The 18,020-nt window shown below is 36.9% G+C and overlaps 1 protein-coding gene across 1 annotated transcript in view; it reads left to right on the forward strand.

The window, feature by feature from the left end:
• The window catches only part of LOC124080520 (solute carrier family 35 member F1-like), a 326,809-nt gene that overhangs the window by 244,592 nt on the left and 64,197 nt on the right, over positions 1 to 18,020 (forward strand). The window contains exon 2 of the mRNA XM_046426449.2: positions 1,597 to 1,772. Coding sequence (XP_046282405.2) covers positions 1,597 to 1,772 — 176 coding nt within the window. The remainder of the gene's footprint in view (positions 1 to 1,596; positions 1,773 to 18,020) is intronic.

Genomic DNA, 18,020 nt, shown 5'->3' on the forward strand with positions numbered 1-18,020 from the left:
AGGCAGCCATACTAACTGGGCTTCTCTTTATATTTCCCTGTGGTCTCTCAGTCTTCAATAGTTACTCAGACTTCTTTACTTGGAAGCTAATTCCAAAGAAGGGAAAACATGGAAACTGCAGAGCTTCTTAATTCTTAGGCTTAGAAGTCACATGGCATTCTTCCCTTATGCTCTATTGTCAAAGCAAGTCATAAGACCCATTTGGTTTCCCAAAAAGGAGAAATTTTGGAAGGAGCAGCATGAATACAAAGGGCAGTTGGCAGCTGTCTTTGCAGATCGTGTACGATAGGCCCTGTGGAACACTGCATTCTATAGAGAATTGTAGGATTTAAAGCTGAAGACGGGTATTTGAAATATGTTTAAAACCATGTCTTTAACCCATTTATGGAATTTGAATTTAGGGGTCAAGGGCCAGTACCTGGAAATAAATTCGCCTCAGAAAAGTGTCCTCCAAGGTCCATGGACCTTGCCATAATTTTTACTCTCTATGGAAGCAAATGGAATGAACAAAGTATGATTGATGCTTTTCTGTTTTAAATCAAAATAAAATCAAAGTACTGCTCAGGACTCTGTGTTCTTCCTCCCAGAAAAAATGGATTTATATCCTCCATGAGGGAAAAAATTTAAAAACCACCGATCTTCTGCCTAAGGCCATTTTGTTTAGAAATACTAGTGCTTGCTTATTTTATATTTCTGTTTGTACAAATACACCAGGAAAGTCAGATGAAACATTCAGTGAGGACAGAAGTCTGCTTTGTATTTCCAGGGAGTTTTCTTCTGTTGAAGAATGCATGTGTATGTCATCAGAAAACTTGGGTGGGCATTTCATTTCCATGCAAAGTGAACACTTTGACTGTTGCCTGTCATCTCCACTATAGTGGTCCACAGGGGCAGAGCCTATGAAAAAGGCACAGAAAATATTTGCATAATTTGAAAGGTTTTATTATACCACTATGGTGTTGAATTTCCTTCAGGAATAACAGTTTTAATAGAAAGGCAATTGTGATGTGAGCAGAGAGGAGCAGAGGCCTACTGTGTGTTAAAGATTCCTAGAGAAAATTAAGATCCAAAGTTTACGAATGAACTGGAGATGGTCCTTCTGGAATTTTAGGGATTCATATAGCTGTTTCACCTAAGTGTTCTGGATCCAGAACCTTGATCTATAAAGGAAAATGGTGTATGAATCTGAGGATGGAGCTGGACTGCGTTCACTCCTGGTCAATGTTGAGGTTCTTTCTCAGTGTCACTAAACACTATGGAGGGCATCAAAATATGATGTTCATTTTTCTCTATAGTCGCCAGAGTGCAGTGGCTAGAATCTAGATTCCTGTGAGGAGATTTGATCTCATATCTGATTTTGCCATTTCCTGTTTGCATGACTATGAACAAATTCGTTAGTCGATTTAAGCTTTGGTTTCCACTGCTATAAAATCTCAATGATAATTGTACCTTCCTCATAGGATTGGTGTCAAGGATTAAAAGAATTAAGATTTATTGTCCTTAACCCAGTTCATGGTATGAATAACCAATAAATTTTAACTGCTATTAACAGCAACAAACTTCTTGCTGATTTTGCTGTGTTTATCTCTTTCTCAGGGAGATGTTAATCTCTGTGGCTCTGGGTCAAGTGTTATCTCTTCTTGTTTGTGGAATTGGCCTGACCAGCAAGTACCTGTCAGAAGATTTCCATGCTAATACACCAGTCTTCCAGAGTTTCCTCAATTACATCCTTCTCTTCTTGGTCTATACCACCACCCTAGCTGTCAGACAAGGTAAGCTCCCTATATCTCCAGGAATATACTTTTGCATCTACCTAGAAGAATGTGAGCCATGGCTGAATAACTTTTAGTCACCTAAGGCATCAATAAGACAATTCAAAAACTCTAAATCTCACTTTTCTATTTTGCAGTAATACTGCAAGCAAAATGAATGAATAAATCACAAAGAAGCATAGTTTGTGTGAATTCAGCAAGAAGTAGCAAATGCAGTATAGGCAGAAATGTTTAGTTGCTCACTATTTGAATTCCTGTTAACATTCCTTATGCTTTAGTGTTTCTCTAGAATCAGAATCAGGCCCCACTCAGATTCCCTAAATAATGCTAATCCTGAGATAGACAAGAGCAGTTCAGACAAATAAATGTTCTTTGGGAAAGTGACATAAGAAAGATATAAATAGTAAACACAAACAACTCTAGTAATAACACAGGGGAGGATAAAGAAGAGAAAGCTACCACGAATGGTCAGGCAAGTTGGTAAATTATTTTACACTAAAAATAATTAAAGTAATAAAACAAGTCTTCTAAGAATCAATGCAAGAAAAAATGTTTTTTTAAGGAAACCATTGCAAGAAAAAAAGAGCAGTTGAATTGAAAATCCTGAAGTATGTCCTCCCCCAAATAATAACCATTAACTATTAAATATGCATAGAAAAATAATCATTAATAGGTTTAAAAATAATTAAATACATTAGGACACATGTATAACTGTATACATCAGTTCTAATAGTGTTTCTGAAACTTTTGTAGAAACTATTTTTCAGTATTTAATTTCTACATTTATTTGGATTTTTATCTATAATAATATTGCTTAGTTATAATTTTTTGGCCAGTACTTGGTTTTATCTTAGAGAAAGAATAATAATGAACAAGCTGATACTGAATTAATTTTGGATTTGTTTGAAGTATTAGAGAAGCTAATTTCACTTGCTTCTCAAAAATTAGTGCTTTCAGTGTTTGTTTTTTAAAAATTTACCATCAGTAGACATAATTAGCTTAAGAACAAAGTGTCAGCTAAAACCTCAGCTTACCAAAGTTATAGACATTGAATCTCAGCTGTTTCCTCAGCATGTGGAAGCTAATAATTTTGAATGTTACAAATGCAATGTCTAACAGTTATCCCTGCTGTTTTGCAAGTGGTGCTTCAAATCAGGAAAGGGCTCCAGTAAGTAAGGATATGGGGGAGGCATATAATTAGCAATGCATGTCTGAGAGACTGTGGGAATGTGTAACTTGGCCATATCAAGATGAGAGGACTAAGAGCTAAGAGTTGAATGTTAAAATCACTTGATGCAAACTTGAATCAATATTAAAAGAATCTACTAATTATTTAGCCCATTGCAAGGAGTATAATTTAGAAGAATAAGACTAAATGAAGAACAATTTTGCAATACTCTAATATTGAAAAAGGAAATTTCCATGAGAGTGGTGAACGCATCTTCTTTAATGATTTGAGAACTAAACAGTAGGGACTATCAGAGGTGGTGATGGTAGCTTTGGGTTCTCATCCATCTTACCTTTCAGGAGCCCAGAGACTTAACAAGAACCTGCTCTAGGGGAAAAAAAAAATTAATCATTCTAAAAACCAGAAAGAATATATTCAGCAGTTACAGGTAGAAACCAGAAGACATTAGAAAACTAAATGTAGGAAAAAAAAAACCCAAAGTTATATTATCATAATCTACATAATGTGCTAGCCACTCTGTGTGGGTAATCCCTTTTTATTCTTTCAGTATGAGAAATAAGTATTATTATCCAAAATTTTACAAATGAGAAAGCCAAAGCTTTGATGCCACAGGATTCTGCTCAAGCATATGGTTTAGGAAGTAGTAGAGGCACATCGTGGGCCTGGCTTGTGAAGCTGTGGGACTGCAGGGCCCACGCTGCCTCCCCATGTGAGGTTCAGGGGAGGACGCAGGAGATATGGGAGATTTTTCTGAACAAAGATAGAGGTGAGTTTGTTCCTTCGTTTGTTTGTTTGCTGAATTTCAAAACCTTTGAACAAGAAACCAGCCCTGGGGTGTAAGATCTAGTGAGACACAGCAGTGAAGCCAGGAGGAAGTCATAGATCATATGGGGAAAGGGTTGGCTCAAATAGGAAGAGGGACAAATGGAAAGAGACCAAAGACTTGGGGCATCTAGGTGCCTGGAGGCTCTTTGGAAAGGAAGGCTGAAGAGGACCTAGGGAAATTCTGGCTGAAATTCCTCAGGATGGAAATCAATTTCTAGAATGCCCTCTCTGGAGATTTTTACTATTGCCTCATTATCACTAAATTTGCTGGTATGTCTTTATTTGTGTGTTTACTTGGAGTGTTTACTTGTTTTAAGCTTCATCTTTAGAGTTTTAATAGGCTGGCATTAAGCTAACATCTGGAAATCAACAGAGTAATTACATTAATTTTGTCTAGGCTGATTCAGTGCTATGTTCTAGAGACATAACATCTTTTCATTAAGGCACCTCAAGATTTGGGAAGGAATGAAACACAGAGAAGAGGCCAGGAAGTCCTGTGTGTATGAGAGAGGATCTCTCATAGTCAGTTTCTCCTCTTTTCCCAGTGTTGCTCAAGGGCTGAGGGTTAAGTCTGAGCAAGGTGCTGGTCTTTCTAGCTTTCCAAGCACATACCAGCTTCTCTGCTGGGCCCCCATAGCAGCTTGATAAGACCTTAGGCCCATAACAGCTGGAAGTTAGACTTATGAATATGTTTTTTTAAACAAATCTTCTATCATGTTAATCATACAGCTTCTAAAAATGTGTGATTATCACATTTGAACACAATGTAGTAAATGCAGGAAGTTCTTCAAGAGCAGTAGGGTAATGTTACTATGAAAACCCTGCCACAGATTGACTTCAACGTTAAGCTGAATTGTCCCCATCATTTTTGCTGGGGACCAATGGTGAAATGACAGAGGCAACAGCTTCCAGTATGAGTTCTGGTATGAAGTTGAGTTTTGAACTTACTCTTGACTATTAATTAATTCTTACAGAAATTTGGGTACTATCCCTTCTTCAAAAAAAAACTCTATTGAGTAAATTTTAAGTCTAGCCTTATTCGTAATTGGAATTAGGGTTTCTTTCAGAAGGTTCTGAAAAAAATTTTTTAAAAAGCTTACTATATATAATGAAGACCTTTAAAATATAACTCTGTAGAAAGAACTATACTTCAAAAATGTAGTTCCACTGACAGTGTGTATAGTTTGAGAATTTCGGTAAAATTTAGATTACTTGTACTTTAATAGCTTGATTGTAACCATACTGGGAAATTATTTGGGAAATGAAAATGAATCTTTAAAGAAATGTCAGAAATTCAGATAATTCATGCAGTATATCCAAAATAGGGCTCAGGATTATGATTTTAAAAGTATAGTAGGTTTCCAAAAACTCCTATGATAAAAATTCAAGTGTTTTTTAGAACTCAATTTCAGCAGTTCTTCAGTAAAATATATAGTCAATAATTCAACTTCCTTTTCTTCTACTATCATTTTTCTATGTCTTTGTCTCTAATTTAAGGAGGTAAAAGGCAGGAAGCCAAGGGTAAAAAGAAAACACTTTCTGGCCTTGTTCTCTTCCTCAAGTCATAGTGGCAGGGAGAAAAATGAATATGAGGAGTGAATAGAATCAGAAGTGTCTGCCACTTTTTAATGTGCACACCCTGGAAATGAAATAAAATGTTGCCACCATTGAACATCATTAGAGTACTAACGATCTCAATATTTCAGGTTCTATAAGTTTTGCTTTTTCATTGAAAGGTATTTTTATAAGTCCTCCCAATTTTGAATACAAACAAACTGCCAGTTAAAAGCAATTTGACGAGCACTGCATGTATCTTGCTTTCCAGTAAATTCTTGAAACATAAACATTATTCAATCTATTTATTCAATCATTTATATATTTTTCTGTCAGTATAAAAATGAAATGAGTCTTTAATAGTACCAATAGAGCACTCATAAAAATATCACCATATAGAATCTTTTTTTTTCCCCAAAGAAAGAATGCCAAAAAGTGAACTTTATGTGATGTCGCCCACTGCCCGCACAGGCAATAGAAATGTGGTTCCCCTCAGTGGAATGGGCTGGCTGAGAAAAGCTAAAAAAAAAAAAAGAAGAAGAAAGAAGAAGAAAGAAGAAAGAAGAAAGAAGAAAGAAGAAGAAGAAGAAGAAGAAGAAGAAGAAGAATGTTGGAAAAACCACAGAACACAAAAAGTAGTTTCAAAAGTGGGGGCAGGATGAGCTAGCCAATCAGACAGATGGAGCTTCTATACTCTAGCAAAATGGAGCCCACGCTTGCTTTATTTATATCAGGGGACATCAAATACAGGGATAAGGTTTCAAGGGCAGAGTCTTGCTTCCTGGTATCTTGCAGTCAACAGGTTGATTGACATCTTGACAGGCTACACCCATCTCAGGTGCTGTGTGGGATCTCTGTGAAGGGGAAGTTCACCTGCATTAGGTGATCAGTCCTTGTGGGGGTGCCATAGGAGGTTCCCAATGCCAGACTTATCCCCTCATTAGGCTGCTATGCACCACATAGTTCTCACACACAACCTACAGAAGGCTCGTGACGATGTGAGAAATGTTTTTGTTTTGAATATTACATTTTAGAAGGTAGGAACCCTAGAGGTCTAAGTCCCAATTTCAGTTCTAAGAGACTGGAGAAATGAGGTCAGTTGGGTATTGCAAGTATTCACTCTCTCCCAGAACCATCTACCCACCATATTTCATTCTCCACCTGGACCGCTCAAGTGGGGTAAAAGAAATAAGAGATATATATGAACCTGACAGCTTTATCTACACGTGACAGCTGAATGCAACTCTTAACCAATGGTCTGGTCCTTAGCAATTAAAATAAATATTCATCTCATAACTTGTGCCAAAAGAAAAAAAATTGGGGGGGGGGTTGTTTTGTTTGTTTGGAGTTTTTGTAGGGTGATGGGGATGATAGCTTGGGTAAGCACTGACCAGAAAGCAATTTTTGCCTCTTCCAACCCAGGACAGGAGGGTTCTTATTTTCTTTCTAGAAACACTGTACTTTTTATAACTAAAGACTAAATTCTCAATTACCAGCATTGCAAGATTTAAAATATGGATGCAATTTAAAAAAATGGAACTTGATATGAAATAAAATGAGCCTCTCCAAGAGCAAAAACAGTCTGGAAGAGTAAGTATCTGGAAGAGTAGGTATTTCCCAATGTCAGACCCTAGAGTCACCTAAAGATCTCCCTCCTCAGTTCTGAGAAAACTCTGAGCATCTTTTCCCCAGCCTTTGTTGATGTTTCAGTCAGCTTTTTCACTGCTGTGACTAGAAGACCTGACAAGATCAGTTTCAGAGGAGGAAAAGTTTATTTGGAGGCTCGCCATTTCAGAGGTCTCAGTTCACACACAGCTGGGACTTCATATCTTGAGACTCAGGGTGAGGAAGAATATCATGGTGGAGGAGTGTGGAAGAGGGAAGTGGTTCACATGATGATCAGAAAGCAAAGAGACTAAGCTCAGCTCACCAAATATATATCCCAAAGGCATGTCCCCAGTGACCTGCCTCTTCCAGCCATATCCTACCTGCCTTTGGTTACCAATCAGTTAATCCCTACTAGGGGATTAATTCACTGATTAGGTTAAGGATCTCATAATCCAATAATTTCTCCTCTAAACTTTCTTACATGAACTTTTTGGGGACATCTCACATTCAAACCAAAACAGTTGGAATTTTCTTTTTTTTGACAGTATTGGGGATTGAACCCATGGCCTGAAATTTTCTTTAATGTTTACCATAGACAATCAAAAACATAGACTAGAATTGTGAAACAAAGCCAGAATCTAGGGTTTTCTCAGAGCAGAAGCCTGAAATTTGTTCTTATACAGCTCACTTCCTAATTCTCTGGATAATCTTGACTGAATCACTGAAAAGAAAGACTGTTAGTGGTTGATAGAATAAGAAAGCACTTGGCAAATGTAAATACAGAATTATAACTCCCTTGGGAGTCGTGGGGGAAATACTACTGTTACTTACCTAAGTCTGGTGAGATGATATTCATTGGAGCCTCTTAAAAAGTCTCTCTTGCTAGAAATTACTTGGCAACCTTCTTATTTCTTCTCAGGTCACATTTATTTTTATTTCTTAAGTATGATTGGAGAGTTTTAGGCCCCACAGTATGGAAAGATTGTACCTCAGGGATTTCTGAGATGAATCCTGGTAGATGTTCTGTGGGAATTATGCTTGTGGGGAAGAACAGGTTTGGGACTAGAGTGTCAAACATATTATACTGGGAAATTGGTAGAGAAAAATCACAAGAGAGAATCAGAATCCATATCTAACAAAGCTTTCTGCCAACATATATAACAACTGAGACTCTTGTATATTGTTGGTGGGAATACCAAATGGTAACACTTCTTTGGAAAATGGCTTAGCATTTGTTTGTCAAGTTAAACATACTCTTGCTGTGTGATGCAACAGTTGCATTCTTCCAAGAGAGATGAAAACAATGTCCACACAGAGAACTGGGTGGTAATGCTGGTAACGCCTACTACTACTGTATTCATAATTGCCTCAAACTGTAGACAACCCCAGTGACCATTAACTTGTGAAAAAATCAAGAAAAAGTGGCAAATTCACAAAATGAATTACCACTCTCCAATAAAAAGTAATATACTACTGACATATGCAACAATATGGACTGTTTTTGAAGCATTAAACTAAGTGCAAGGAGACAGATAATCAGAACTTACATGCAATGTAATTGCATACTGCACAGTTACATGATACTCTGGAAAAGGCAAAACCATAAGGACAGAAAAATAGACCAGTAGTTGCCAGAGCCTAGGGGTGGTGAGAAGCTGCAATGGGAGCATCAAAGGAACTTTAGAAGCAATGTCGATGTTCTATATATCTCAATTACTATGGAGGATACATGACTATATACATTTGTCAAGAGTCTTAAACTATATACTTAAAGATGGTGGATTTTATCATGTCTGAATTATATTTAAATACATCTTCACAAAGGGAAAAAAGAGGAAATTAATGGGCTGTCTACTCTAACTTTGTGGTTAGCTTGATGGAATAAATATATTGTTGGGGCACAGCTTCTAATATGTAGCTATTTTTTTCAGTCATTTCCCATATATTAAGAAATGTCATTTGAAGTGTCTGCCTTCATTGTGGCACCTTTTTAGACTAGAAGAATGAGTATAGTTTCCTCCCCAAATGTATCTACTCCAAAGGACTTGCTAGTGTTACATGATTCATCAAGCTCATGATTCATCCAACAATGCAAAACATACACATTCCATCTCTTCCATATGCAGAGAGTGCTTAAAGGGAAATCTGCACCAAATCAAACCTTCTATAGTCTTAATCAAACTTACTATCCAATAGTGTGTGTCCCATTTGTGCTAACGTATATGAATCTCAAATAGAGTGATGTTACTTAGTGTAACAAATGACTTTCAGATTGAAAGAAATTGGTATGAATATGCAACACCATCTTCTCCTTTTAATGAATCCTTATATAAACTCTCTCTCTCTCTCTCTCTCTCTCACACACACACACACACATGCTTTCTACTTCAGACCCTCCATCATCTCCTATGCCAAATACTTCATTAATGAACACCCTTCTGATTCCTTCATTCTCAAGAGTATATAAGCTGTGGGGAGGGGTTGTCTCCTGTATTATCTGGAGCCATGTTGACTGTTAATTCTGGAAATCTTTAAGCATTCATCTACCCATGCTGAGAGCTGGCATTGAGCAATACTCATTCCTGGCACGCAGCTCCCGTGTTCATGTGGGAGATTGAAGGGTGGTTACAAGATGATAACTGTATTGCCTGAAGCAGATAAGTCCCCTTCTGCCAAAATAGTGCTTTGTATGTAATTAGTGTAAAAATTCAGAGGAATAGAGTTTATCCTTCCAATCATCTTTCTCATTAAAAAAGAATCATAATGGAGGAACAAAGCCATCCCTGCAGTGAATTGAATTGCTTTCCCTAAGTTTTCATTAAATCAAATACTCAGCAGTTAAGCATCTTGCAAGACACTATTGCAGTCTGCTGCATGAGATCTGCAGGAAAAAAAAATGAAGCAAATGACTTTTTTTCTTCATGTATTAGAACTGTATTACAATTATCTTTAGATCTGTGTTCTCTGCCTATGCATTTTGTGAATGTTTGGTTTCATGAGACTTTTGAGACTGGGAAGAGTGAAAGAAATCACTGATATAATTATTTTCCTAGTGCATTATTAATTCTGCATTGCATAAGGCCAATATCCCTTCTTCCAGGGTACAGAATGGGGTCTTCCTGGCTGAAAAAGTCAAGCCGAGCATCACAATAGGCATTCAGAATCTTTGCTCAGAAGCTAGAGCTACCCTCTGACTTTAAGTATAACTGCACTGTATCATCCAACAAGGAGTAGGTAGCCAAGGAAAGAGCTGAGAGGACAATTCTCTAGATGAGTACTTGCCCCAGATGAGTATTTTTTTTCCCCTACTGCTTTGATTATAGTTGTGAAATCCTAAGGCAAAATTCTTTCCCACTCTGTCTCTCCCTCTTGATTGTGCATGTATGTTTTTCCAATCTCTTCTGTTTCCCCTCTTCACTCAGCCTTTTCTTCTCATATAGTCTAAACTGTTAGACAGATGTGGGGGTGAGGGGGACGAATGGGGAAGATCTGGGGGCAGAATGTCATTACAAATCTAGACAAAGGAGAAAAAAAAATCCAGATTCAGTTCAAGGTGTGTCTGCAGATAACCACTCCAAATTACTATTATTCTTTACTCAAGAAAAGGCTTGGTGCACAAGGATGCCCATTAAAGTATTCTCTGATGTAAGCTTGAGCACCTTCTTTCCAGAGTGTTTTCTCTCTCACAACACACACAGAATGCATCTGTGAACTGTATCCAACTGAACACACACACAGAAAGTAAAGCAGATCCAGAGCAGCTGGGAAAATCAATTTCCCATTTGGTCTGCTGACCAAGGCTCATGCCAGCTGGAAAAGTTGGGGGGAAAATCCAGAACAGGATGACATTTCTGTTCCTGAAAATTTCCAATAAGGATTCAGTTCATGAGGCAAGGGACAACAGATGTTTTGGAAGACCTCATCATTACAATGGTAGAACTCTTCAGATATATTCTAACAAGGAGTATGGAGTCACTATTTTATAATCAAAATTCAATTTCTATGTCAGTGACTTGGAATAGTCCATGAAAAGCACACCTCTTTTAAGGGCATTTTGTTAGATATCACTATGAGAAATCTATAAGCAGAGATCTAGCCTCACTGATGATCTACTCTGAAAACATGAATAATGCTTGGGTGAGTTCTTTACAAGAACACTTGCTCCCGTTTCTGGACAGGGTAAGAATATTCTATCGCAAAGTATAAAAATATGCTTAGGATGGAGAAAGAAAAAATAAATTAAAATAATTTAAACTGATAAATCACTTGTAAAATTCCCTGTAGGGACACAAAGTACTGAGGGCTATACAACCAGAGAAGTGGTCATGTGTCCTACAGCTGAGAAGAGGGAAGGCCAACTGTCACAGATCATGGGGCTGTTGCTTGGCCATCATTAAGCAGGGGAACATACTACAGACAGATTGAATGGAATGTTGAGGCCTTACTAGGTTCAAACAGTAGCCTCTCCACCTACAAGCACATTTCAACTTTTTTCTTAAGTGAATATCATTTGCTGAGGTTGAAATTTCCAGCTGTGCAGTGTTAAACTCAGGACTATTATAGCACAGCTTTAAGTAAGCTATTGGTTTAAAACTTTTGTTGGACTAAAAGAAACCAAGTTAGATCATTCAGAAGCAAGCAAAGAACTCAACATCTAAAAATAAAGTTAAGAGACTTGTTAGGTACTTCCTTTAACAAAGAAAATGTGTGGGCATAGCTTATGTAAGTGACATAAATGTAGATATCTCTGCACTTGTTAAAAATTGTACGTTATTTACTACATGGAAACTTACTAGCTCTCAGCTCCTGATTTCTGTTGTTTTGACCTCAGATATGCTGAGTGATTTGGATACTTGAGAATACTCACTGATAAAAGTGATCCTGTACTAACAGTGTCTCTTAACTGAGGGTGTCAAGCTGGTATACAAGTCAAGGATGCGACCTCTCCCCGGAGGCGTTTGTAGTTTTAATCCTGCCCATGATCACTTCCTATAGAGCCTTCCAGAAGGCTCCAACCTGAGTACTTCTTATTCAAATTTATATAAATTTCGGTCCTCTACCTTCCTCAGTCATATGTTTCTTACTTCATGCATTCTCTTGTTCATTATTCATTTATTCAGCAAGTGCTTTCAGAATGCCTTCAACTGTCAGGCACTGTGCTACTAGATGTGAAAGATACCTGACTGAGTAAAGACAGTCTCCCTCCTCCTGCCCATGTCAAGCTTGCAGAAGAGGGAGAGTGACAAGTAGAGTCCCTGTGACTGATCCCAGGGCCTCCCTTCCCCTTATCTCCACCAAACCTTTACTGCAAAAGCACTTACTTTTCCTCTGTCATCCACTCCACTACTCTTCCCCCATATACCCTGAGGCCTCCCTTTCCCAGTTATTCACAGCAGAAGGATTCCTTATGGACCGTTAAAATCAACATATTGCTGTCCAGTGGCCTCCCTTTGATAGCACACATTCCCTTTGTGCCAGGATCCTGTCTTTGCATTAAGAATAATTGCATCTGCTTCTCTAGTGTCTCCATCACCTACCCATCACCACTTGCTCCCTGAGAGAATACTATGCAGACATCACTCTCCTGCTTTCTTTAGAATTAGCTGTGGAGACTTCTTGACTTCTATGAGCTAGACAAGTTGGCTCATTTTAGGATTTGTAATGGCCTCCAAGACCCTCAAAGGACTCTCTTTCCTTACCAGTGTTTGTGTATACATACATACGTGTGTGTGTGTGTGTGGGGGGGTGTCTACATCATCTTGTCTGATTCAAGTGACTCCTCTAGTAAAGGCAAGTACTCCTTTACTTTGGGGGCTTTACCCTTTAAGGAATCTTTGCCCTTTCCTTGTGACTTCCTCCAGCACTTGCTGGTGATTGAATCGTAGCTCCTGCCAAATTTCTAACAATCCCCATGAAATAGTAGAAACCATAATAATCTTATGTTATAGAGAGAAAAATGACCAAGTAAAAAACACAGTAGGATTTTCAAGGTTCATTGGCTTTATCCCAGTACCTGACAGAGTAGAAAGACTTCCAATCACTCACTGGAATCATTAGCATCTGCTGAGGAGCAGGAAAGGAGAATAAATTACCATCCTCTGGCATTCGACCAACCAGCTCATCTTATTTTCTTAGTATCCAGCATGCTCCACTCAGCTAATGGTCATCACATCTTTCAGAGTATCAGGCTACCATTTTGTGGTATTGTAGAAGAGTAAATTAGTGATGCCTTTGATAGCAGGATCACAATAAGCACAATTTCCAGTAATACTTATTTTTTTCCAGAAAGTAGCACAGATAATATCCATTCAAATGTAGCAGTGATTACAGTGCCTCTAGGAAGTCTTTGTATCATCCTTTTAATTTTACCAAAATCCCTGGTTTCACCTGAAAGCCAGAAAAGTGTATCTTTCTTTAACAAGGATATCTCCAACCACACTATCCTGTATATCTTTTCAACTTCCCATGTTAATATTTAACACACTCCACAAACTGACTCAGAAAACCACTTCATCTCTGAGATGGAAGTTTAACTTGCTTATAGAATATATCGTTGTTTTCACTTAAATTTCACAAGCATCCATTGAGCACAGTGTGTGCCCAATGCTGCATGGGTCCCTTAGAGGGACTTCTCTAGTCCCATCAGCTCTACCCCTGTCCTAAGCTAAGCCACCATCACCTCTCACCTGGACCAGGGCTACCATATCCAAAATGCTCACTTATCTCTGATGCCTGTCATGACTTATCACAATAGCCCCTCTTTTAAACGTTTATTTTCTCCAAGTCCAAATACATTAGTAAACTAGGATTGGGTGATCATGTAAATCCTTCTTCATTTATGATTCTGATTGAAATCGGTATTTTGAAATAACCGCTGGGGAGGAACTGGTTAATAAAAAGTGATTATTTTCCATATCCATTGAAATCAACATGTACTTCTCTGTCATTCTATGAACAAAAATAGTCTTTTAACAAGGACTCAAAGAAACTCAAAATCAAGGTATTAAAATGTTGCTATTCCTGCTTTCTAATTAGCCTGTCTACTTGAGGAAAAGAGGCCAAAGATTTAATATGCTAATTTTTATTCTCTGAACAGGGTCTTTTCTCAAGTACAAGCCAAGTTACCTTGTATTTAAGAGTAGGAGACTCTGATCCTAAAGTAAAAAAATAAATAAAGTTAGTATTTTAGGTGCTAACTTCATTACAAATAACTTTGGTTGATATTACCCTCTACATACAACCTAATCACTAACCCCCATTTGTCTCTTAATATAGAATTGCTGATTAAAATCAGTTTGATTATGAGTTAAAATGAATTGAAAGACCTTAATAATGAAACTTCTGATTAAATATCTTTGTTGAATTGCTTCTAAGGCAGATATCTACTTTATAGATATTGCCAAATATAGGGAAGAAACCATGAAGAGCCTAGAGCCTGAGATAATTTTGATGTGATAAAGTTATAACCACTTTTAAAATTTTATTTTTTTAAACTACTCAAGTAACACCTCAGTATAAACATTGCTTATGTAAATATAAGCATTTTAAATACAGACATATAAATAGTAAAAAAATAAAAGTAAAAAAAGGTGGTACTTCCCATCTGTGACATAAATCCCAGTCTCCAAAGGAAATCTTTGTTAAAATGTTGTTACTCATTTTTCATGACCTTTTTTTATGCATTTGCACTTACCTGCATAGTTATGTGTTTTTCATGTAAGTGCTACAAACTATACAAATTGTTCTATAGTATGCTTTTCCGCTTACTAATTAATGGATCCTGGAAGAATTTCCATCTCAATACAGGTACATTTATCTTATAATTTTTTCATTGCTACATTAGTATTGATAGGGCCCAAATTAGTGGTGTTACAGATTGTTTCCAATTTTGAATTATCCCATCTATTTTATAAGAAACATCCTTATAAAAGTTTCTGAATACACATGAGACTATCTCATAGTTTAGATTTCTAAAAATTGAAGTGCCAGGAAAAGGTCATTCTAAATATTGATAAATATCACCAAATTCTCCCCAACCACCCCCTAACACCCAGAAAGGCATTACCAATTTAAAAGTCTACTAATAGTTTTTTGAGAGCACCTGTTTCCCCATTTCTTTATCGCCACTGGATATTATTAATTTCTTTTTCATTCCAAAAGGTGAAAAATACCTCATTGTAATAAATTTCATATCCTTAATTACTGGTGAAATGTGCATCCATTCATGTTTACTGGCAAAGTTAAATAACTTTCAAATTCTGAAATAAAAGTGTGCAGTGATAATGATCCCTCGCACAGTCTGTTCTTGGTGTAGGAGTGTGTCCCACTGGGCTCCTTTCCTTCTTTCTTTCGTTCAGTTTCTTGTTTTCATTTCCTCATGAATTAGTGCAAAGAAGGAAAAATGAATGAGCCCTGTGATACCTTCTTCTGGAAGAATGCCACTGCCTGAGCACTGGATAATAATATTGGAATTTATGCCATCAATAAACCTTTTATGGTAATGTAATTAGTAGGACTAGTAATACCACCCAAGCCCAGCATTTTTTATTGCTATAAACACAGCTTGTGATCATATAAATGACATTAGTGATAATCCTATAGGGTATCATGTAAACCAGAGCACTTGAGTGAGTTTAGGACCTAATGAAAATCTCTATTAATTTTTTTTCTTTCTTTTTTTCTTAGAAAGCAGAGTATGAGAGAAGATCACTGGGTATTTTCCAACATTTGAATTTTGGATTCTAGGGGAACCTTACTGGGGTTAAATGGAAAGAATTAATTAGAGAGGGATAGAGGAATTTTAGCCAGTATCAGTTCAGGGTTATGACCCTCAGAAAAATATATTCCTTTGTTTCTGTGGCTCACTTACATAGGTTTTCTACATTCCTGTACCACTTTTATTAATGTTTAATTTTTAAAATGGGATGAGTATATTATATATTCTTATCTCTTCAAAAAATAATGAACGTGGGCTAGGGAAGTAATTCACTGGTAGGGCGCTTGCCTAGCACATATGAGACACTGGGTTCTATCCTCAGCACCACATATAAATAAATTAAGGTATTGTATCCACCTACAGCTAAAAATATTTTTTAAAAAATAATGAATGTGGCATAAAAGTAGCTTCCAGGCTGTGTAAATTGGCCTGATTTAGAAGAATGTTGTCAGTATCGGGACATTGTAATTACATTCAAGAATGGTCTCTAACTATGGTTCATGTTTCTTCCTTTAGGAGATCACCTTAATATCCCTGTGGTTCAGATTGCCTAGCTCAATAAATGGGAATACGTATCAAAAACTACTTATTAACCTGTATTGTCACTTTATGTGCTCAGAGATACAAATTTATAACTGATGGTTTTATTAAAATGTTAATCTCTTTGATGATATTGGTATGTGATTTGGGGAGATTTGACAATTTACTGAGCAGTATCTCTGAATAAAACTAGTATACTCTGAGTAAGGTTTTCTGAAGCAACAGGTTGAAAAGTCTGTTGATTCAACTTGAATAATTATCAACAAGGAGAAGAGCACAATTAAATCAGAGAAATAATGCACTATGAATTTGTTTACTGTTATGAACGTACTGTGAACTATTTCAAGTACCACCCAAAGAGGAAAGAGAAAGGAATTGAGGACACACAACAGTTAGATCATTTTTAAGTCTTATGATAATTCTATATTTTACAAATGAAGAAACTAAGTAAGGTTCAGAGAGGTTAAGTAGCTTATCAAAAATTATATCTGGCTCTATTTAACATATAGCAAGTCACAAAAGATTCAATTCACAATAGTTAAACTATGGAACCAACCTAGATGCCCTTCAATAAAGGAATGGATAAAGAAAATGTGATTTTATATATATATACACACACACTCACATATCACACACATACACACACATATATACATATATTCATTCAATGGAATATTACTCAACTTTAAAGAAGAATGAAATTATGGCACTTTCCAGTAAATGGATGGAACTGGAGAATATCATTCTAAACAAAATAAGCCAGTCCCAAAAAAATCAAAGGCCGAATGTTTTCTCTGATATGCAAATGCTAATTCATAATAAGGCTGGTGAGAATCGAGGAGGCACAAAGGAAGAATAAAGTACTTTAGATTAGGTAGAGGAAAGTGAAGGGAGGGTAAGGGATATGAGGATAGGAAGGATAATAGAATTAAATAGACATTATTACTTTATGACATATATGACTGCATGACTGATGTGATTCTACAACATGTACAATCAGAAAAATGAGAAATTATACTCCATTTATGTACATCAAAGTACATAAATGCATTCTACTGTCATGTATAACTAATTAAAACAATTAAAAAATTTAAAAATTTGTCACTCTATTCTAACAACTAAAAGAAGCCTGATAAACTATAAAATTATAGTTTCTCTGAACTCATTTGTCATCTTTTCTGCTGCTGTGACCTAAAGACCTGACAAGAACAATTAGAGGAGGAAAATTTTTTTGGGGGGGCTCATGGTTTCAGAGGTCTCAGTCCATAGACAACTGTCTCCATACTTGTGGTACGAGATGAGGCAGAACATCATGTCAGAAGTGTGTGGCAGAGGAAAACAGCTGGGAAATTGGCACCCAGGAAATAGAAAGAGAGCTCTGCTTAACAAGAACAAAATATAAACCCCAAAGGCATGCCCCTAAGTACCCACCTCCTCTAGCCACACCCTACCTGCCTCCAGTTACCAGTCAGTTAATTCCTATCAGAGGATTAATTCACTAATCGGGTTAAGGCGGGCATAATCCAATAATTTCACCTCTAACCTTTCTTGCATTATCCACACCTGAGATTTGGGGAGACACCTTACATTTAAACCATAACACCGTCAGAAAATTAAGGAGTGTAGTTAATGTGAAAAACACAAGAAAATTTCCAACATAAGAGAAAAAATCTATAGCTCTTTTCATCTGTGGTAGATGAAAAGAGAATGAATCATTCTGAGGCATGTGGAGTCTCCCTTCCTGAGTGCTTGGCAGCCATCCTCTGAAGGTGTAGGGAATTATACAGGAAATCAGAGACATGAATTTGAGGCATTC

This window comes from Marmota monax, unplaced genomic scaffold (assembly GCF_021218885.2).
Source record: "Marmota monax isolate L192 unplaced genomic scaffold, Marmota_monax_Labrador192_F-V1.1 WCK01_AAM20220418_F8-fsc00174, whole genome shotgun sequence".
NCBI classification, from domain to species: Eukaryota; Metazoa; Chordata; class Mammalia; order Rodentia; family Sciuridae; genus Marmota; species Marmota monax.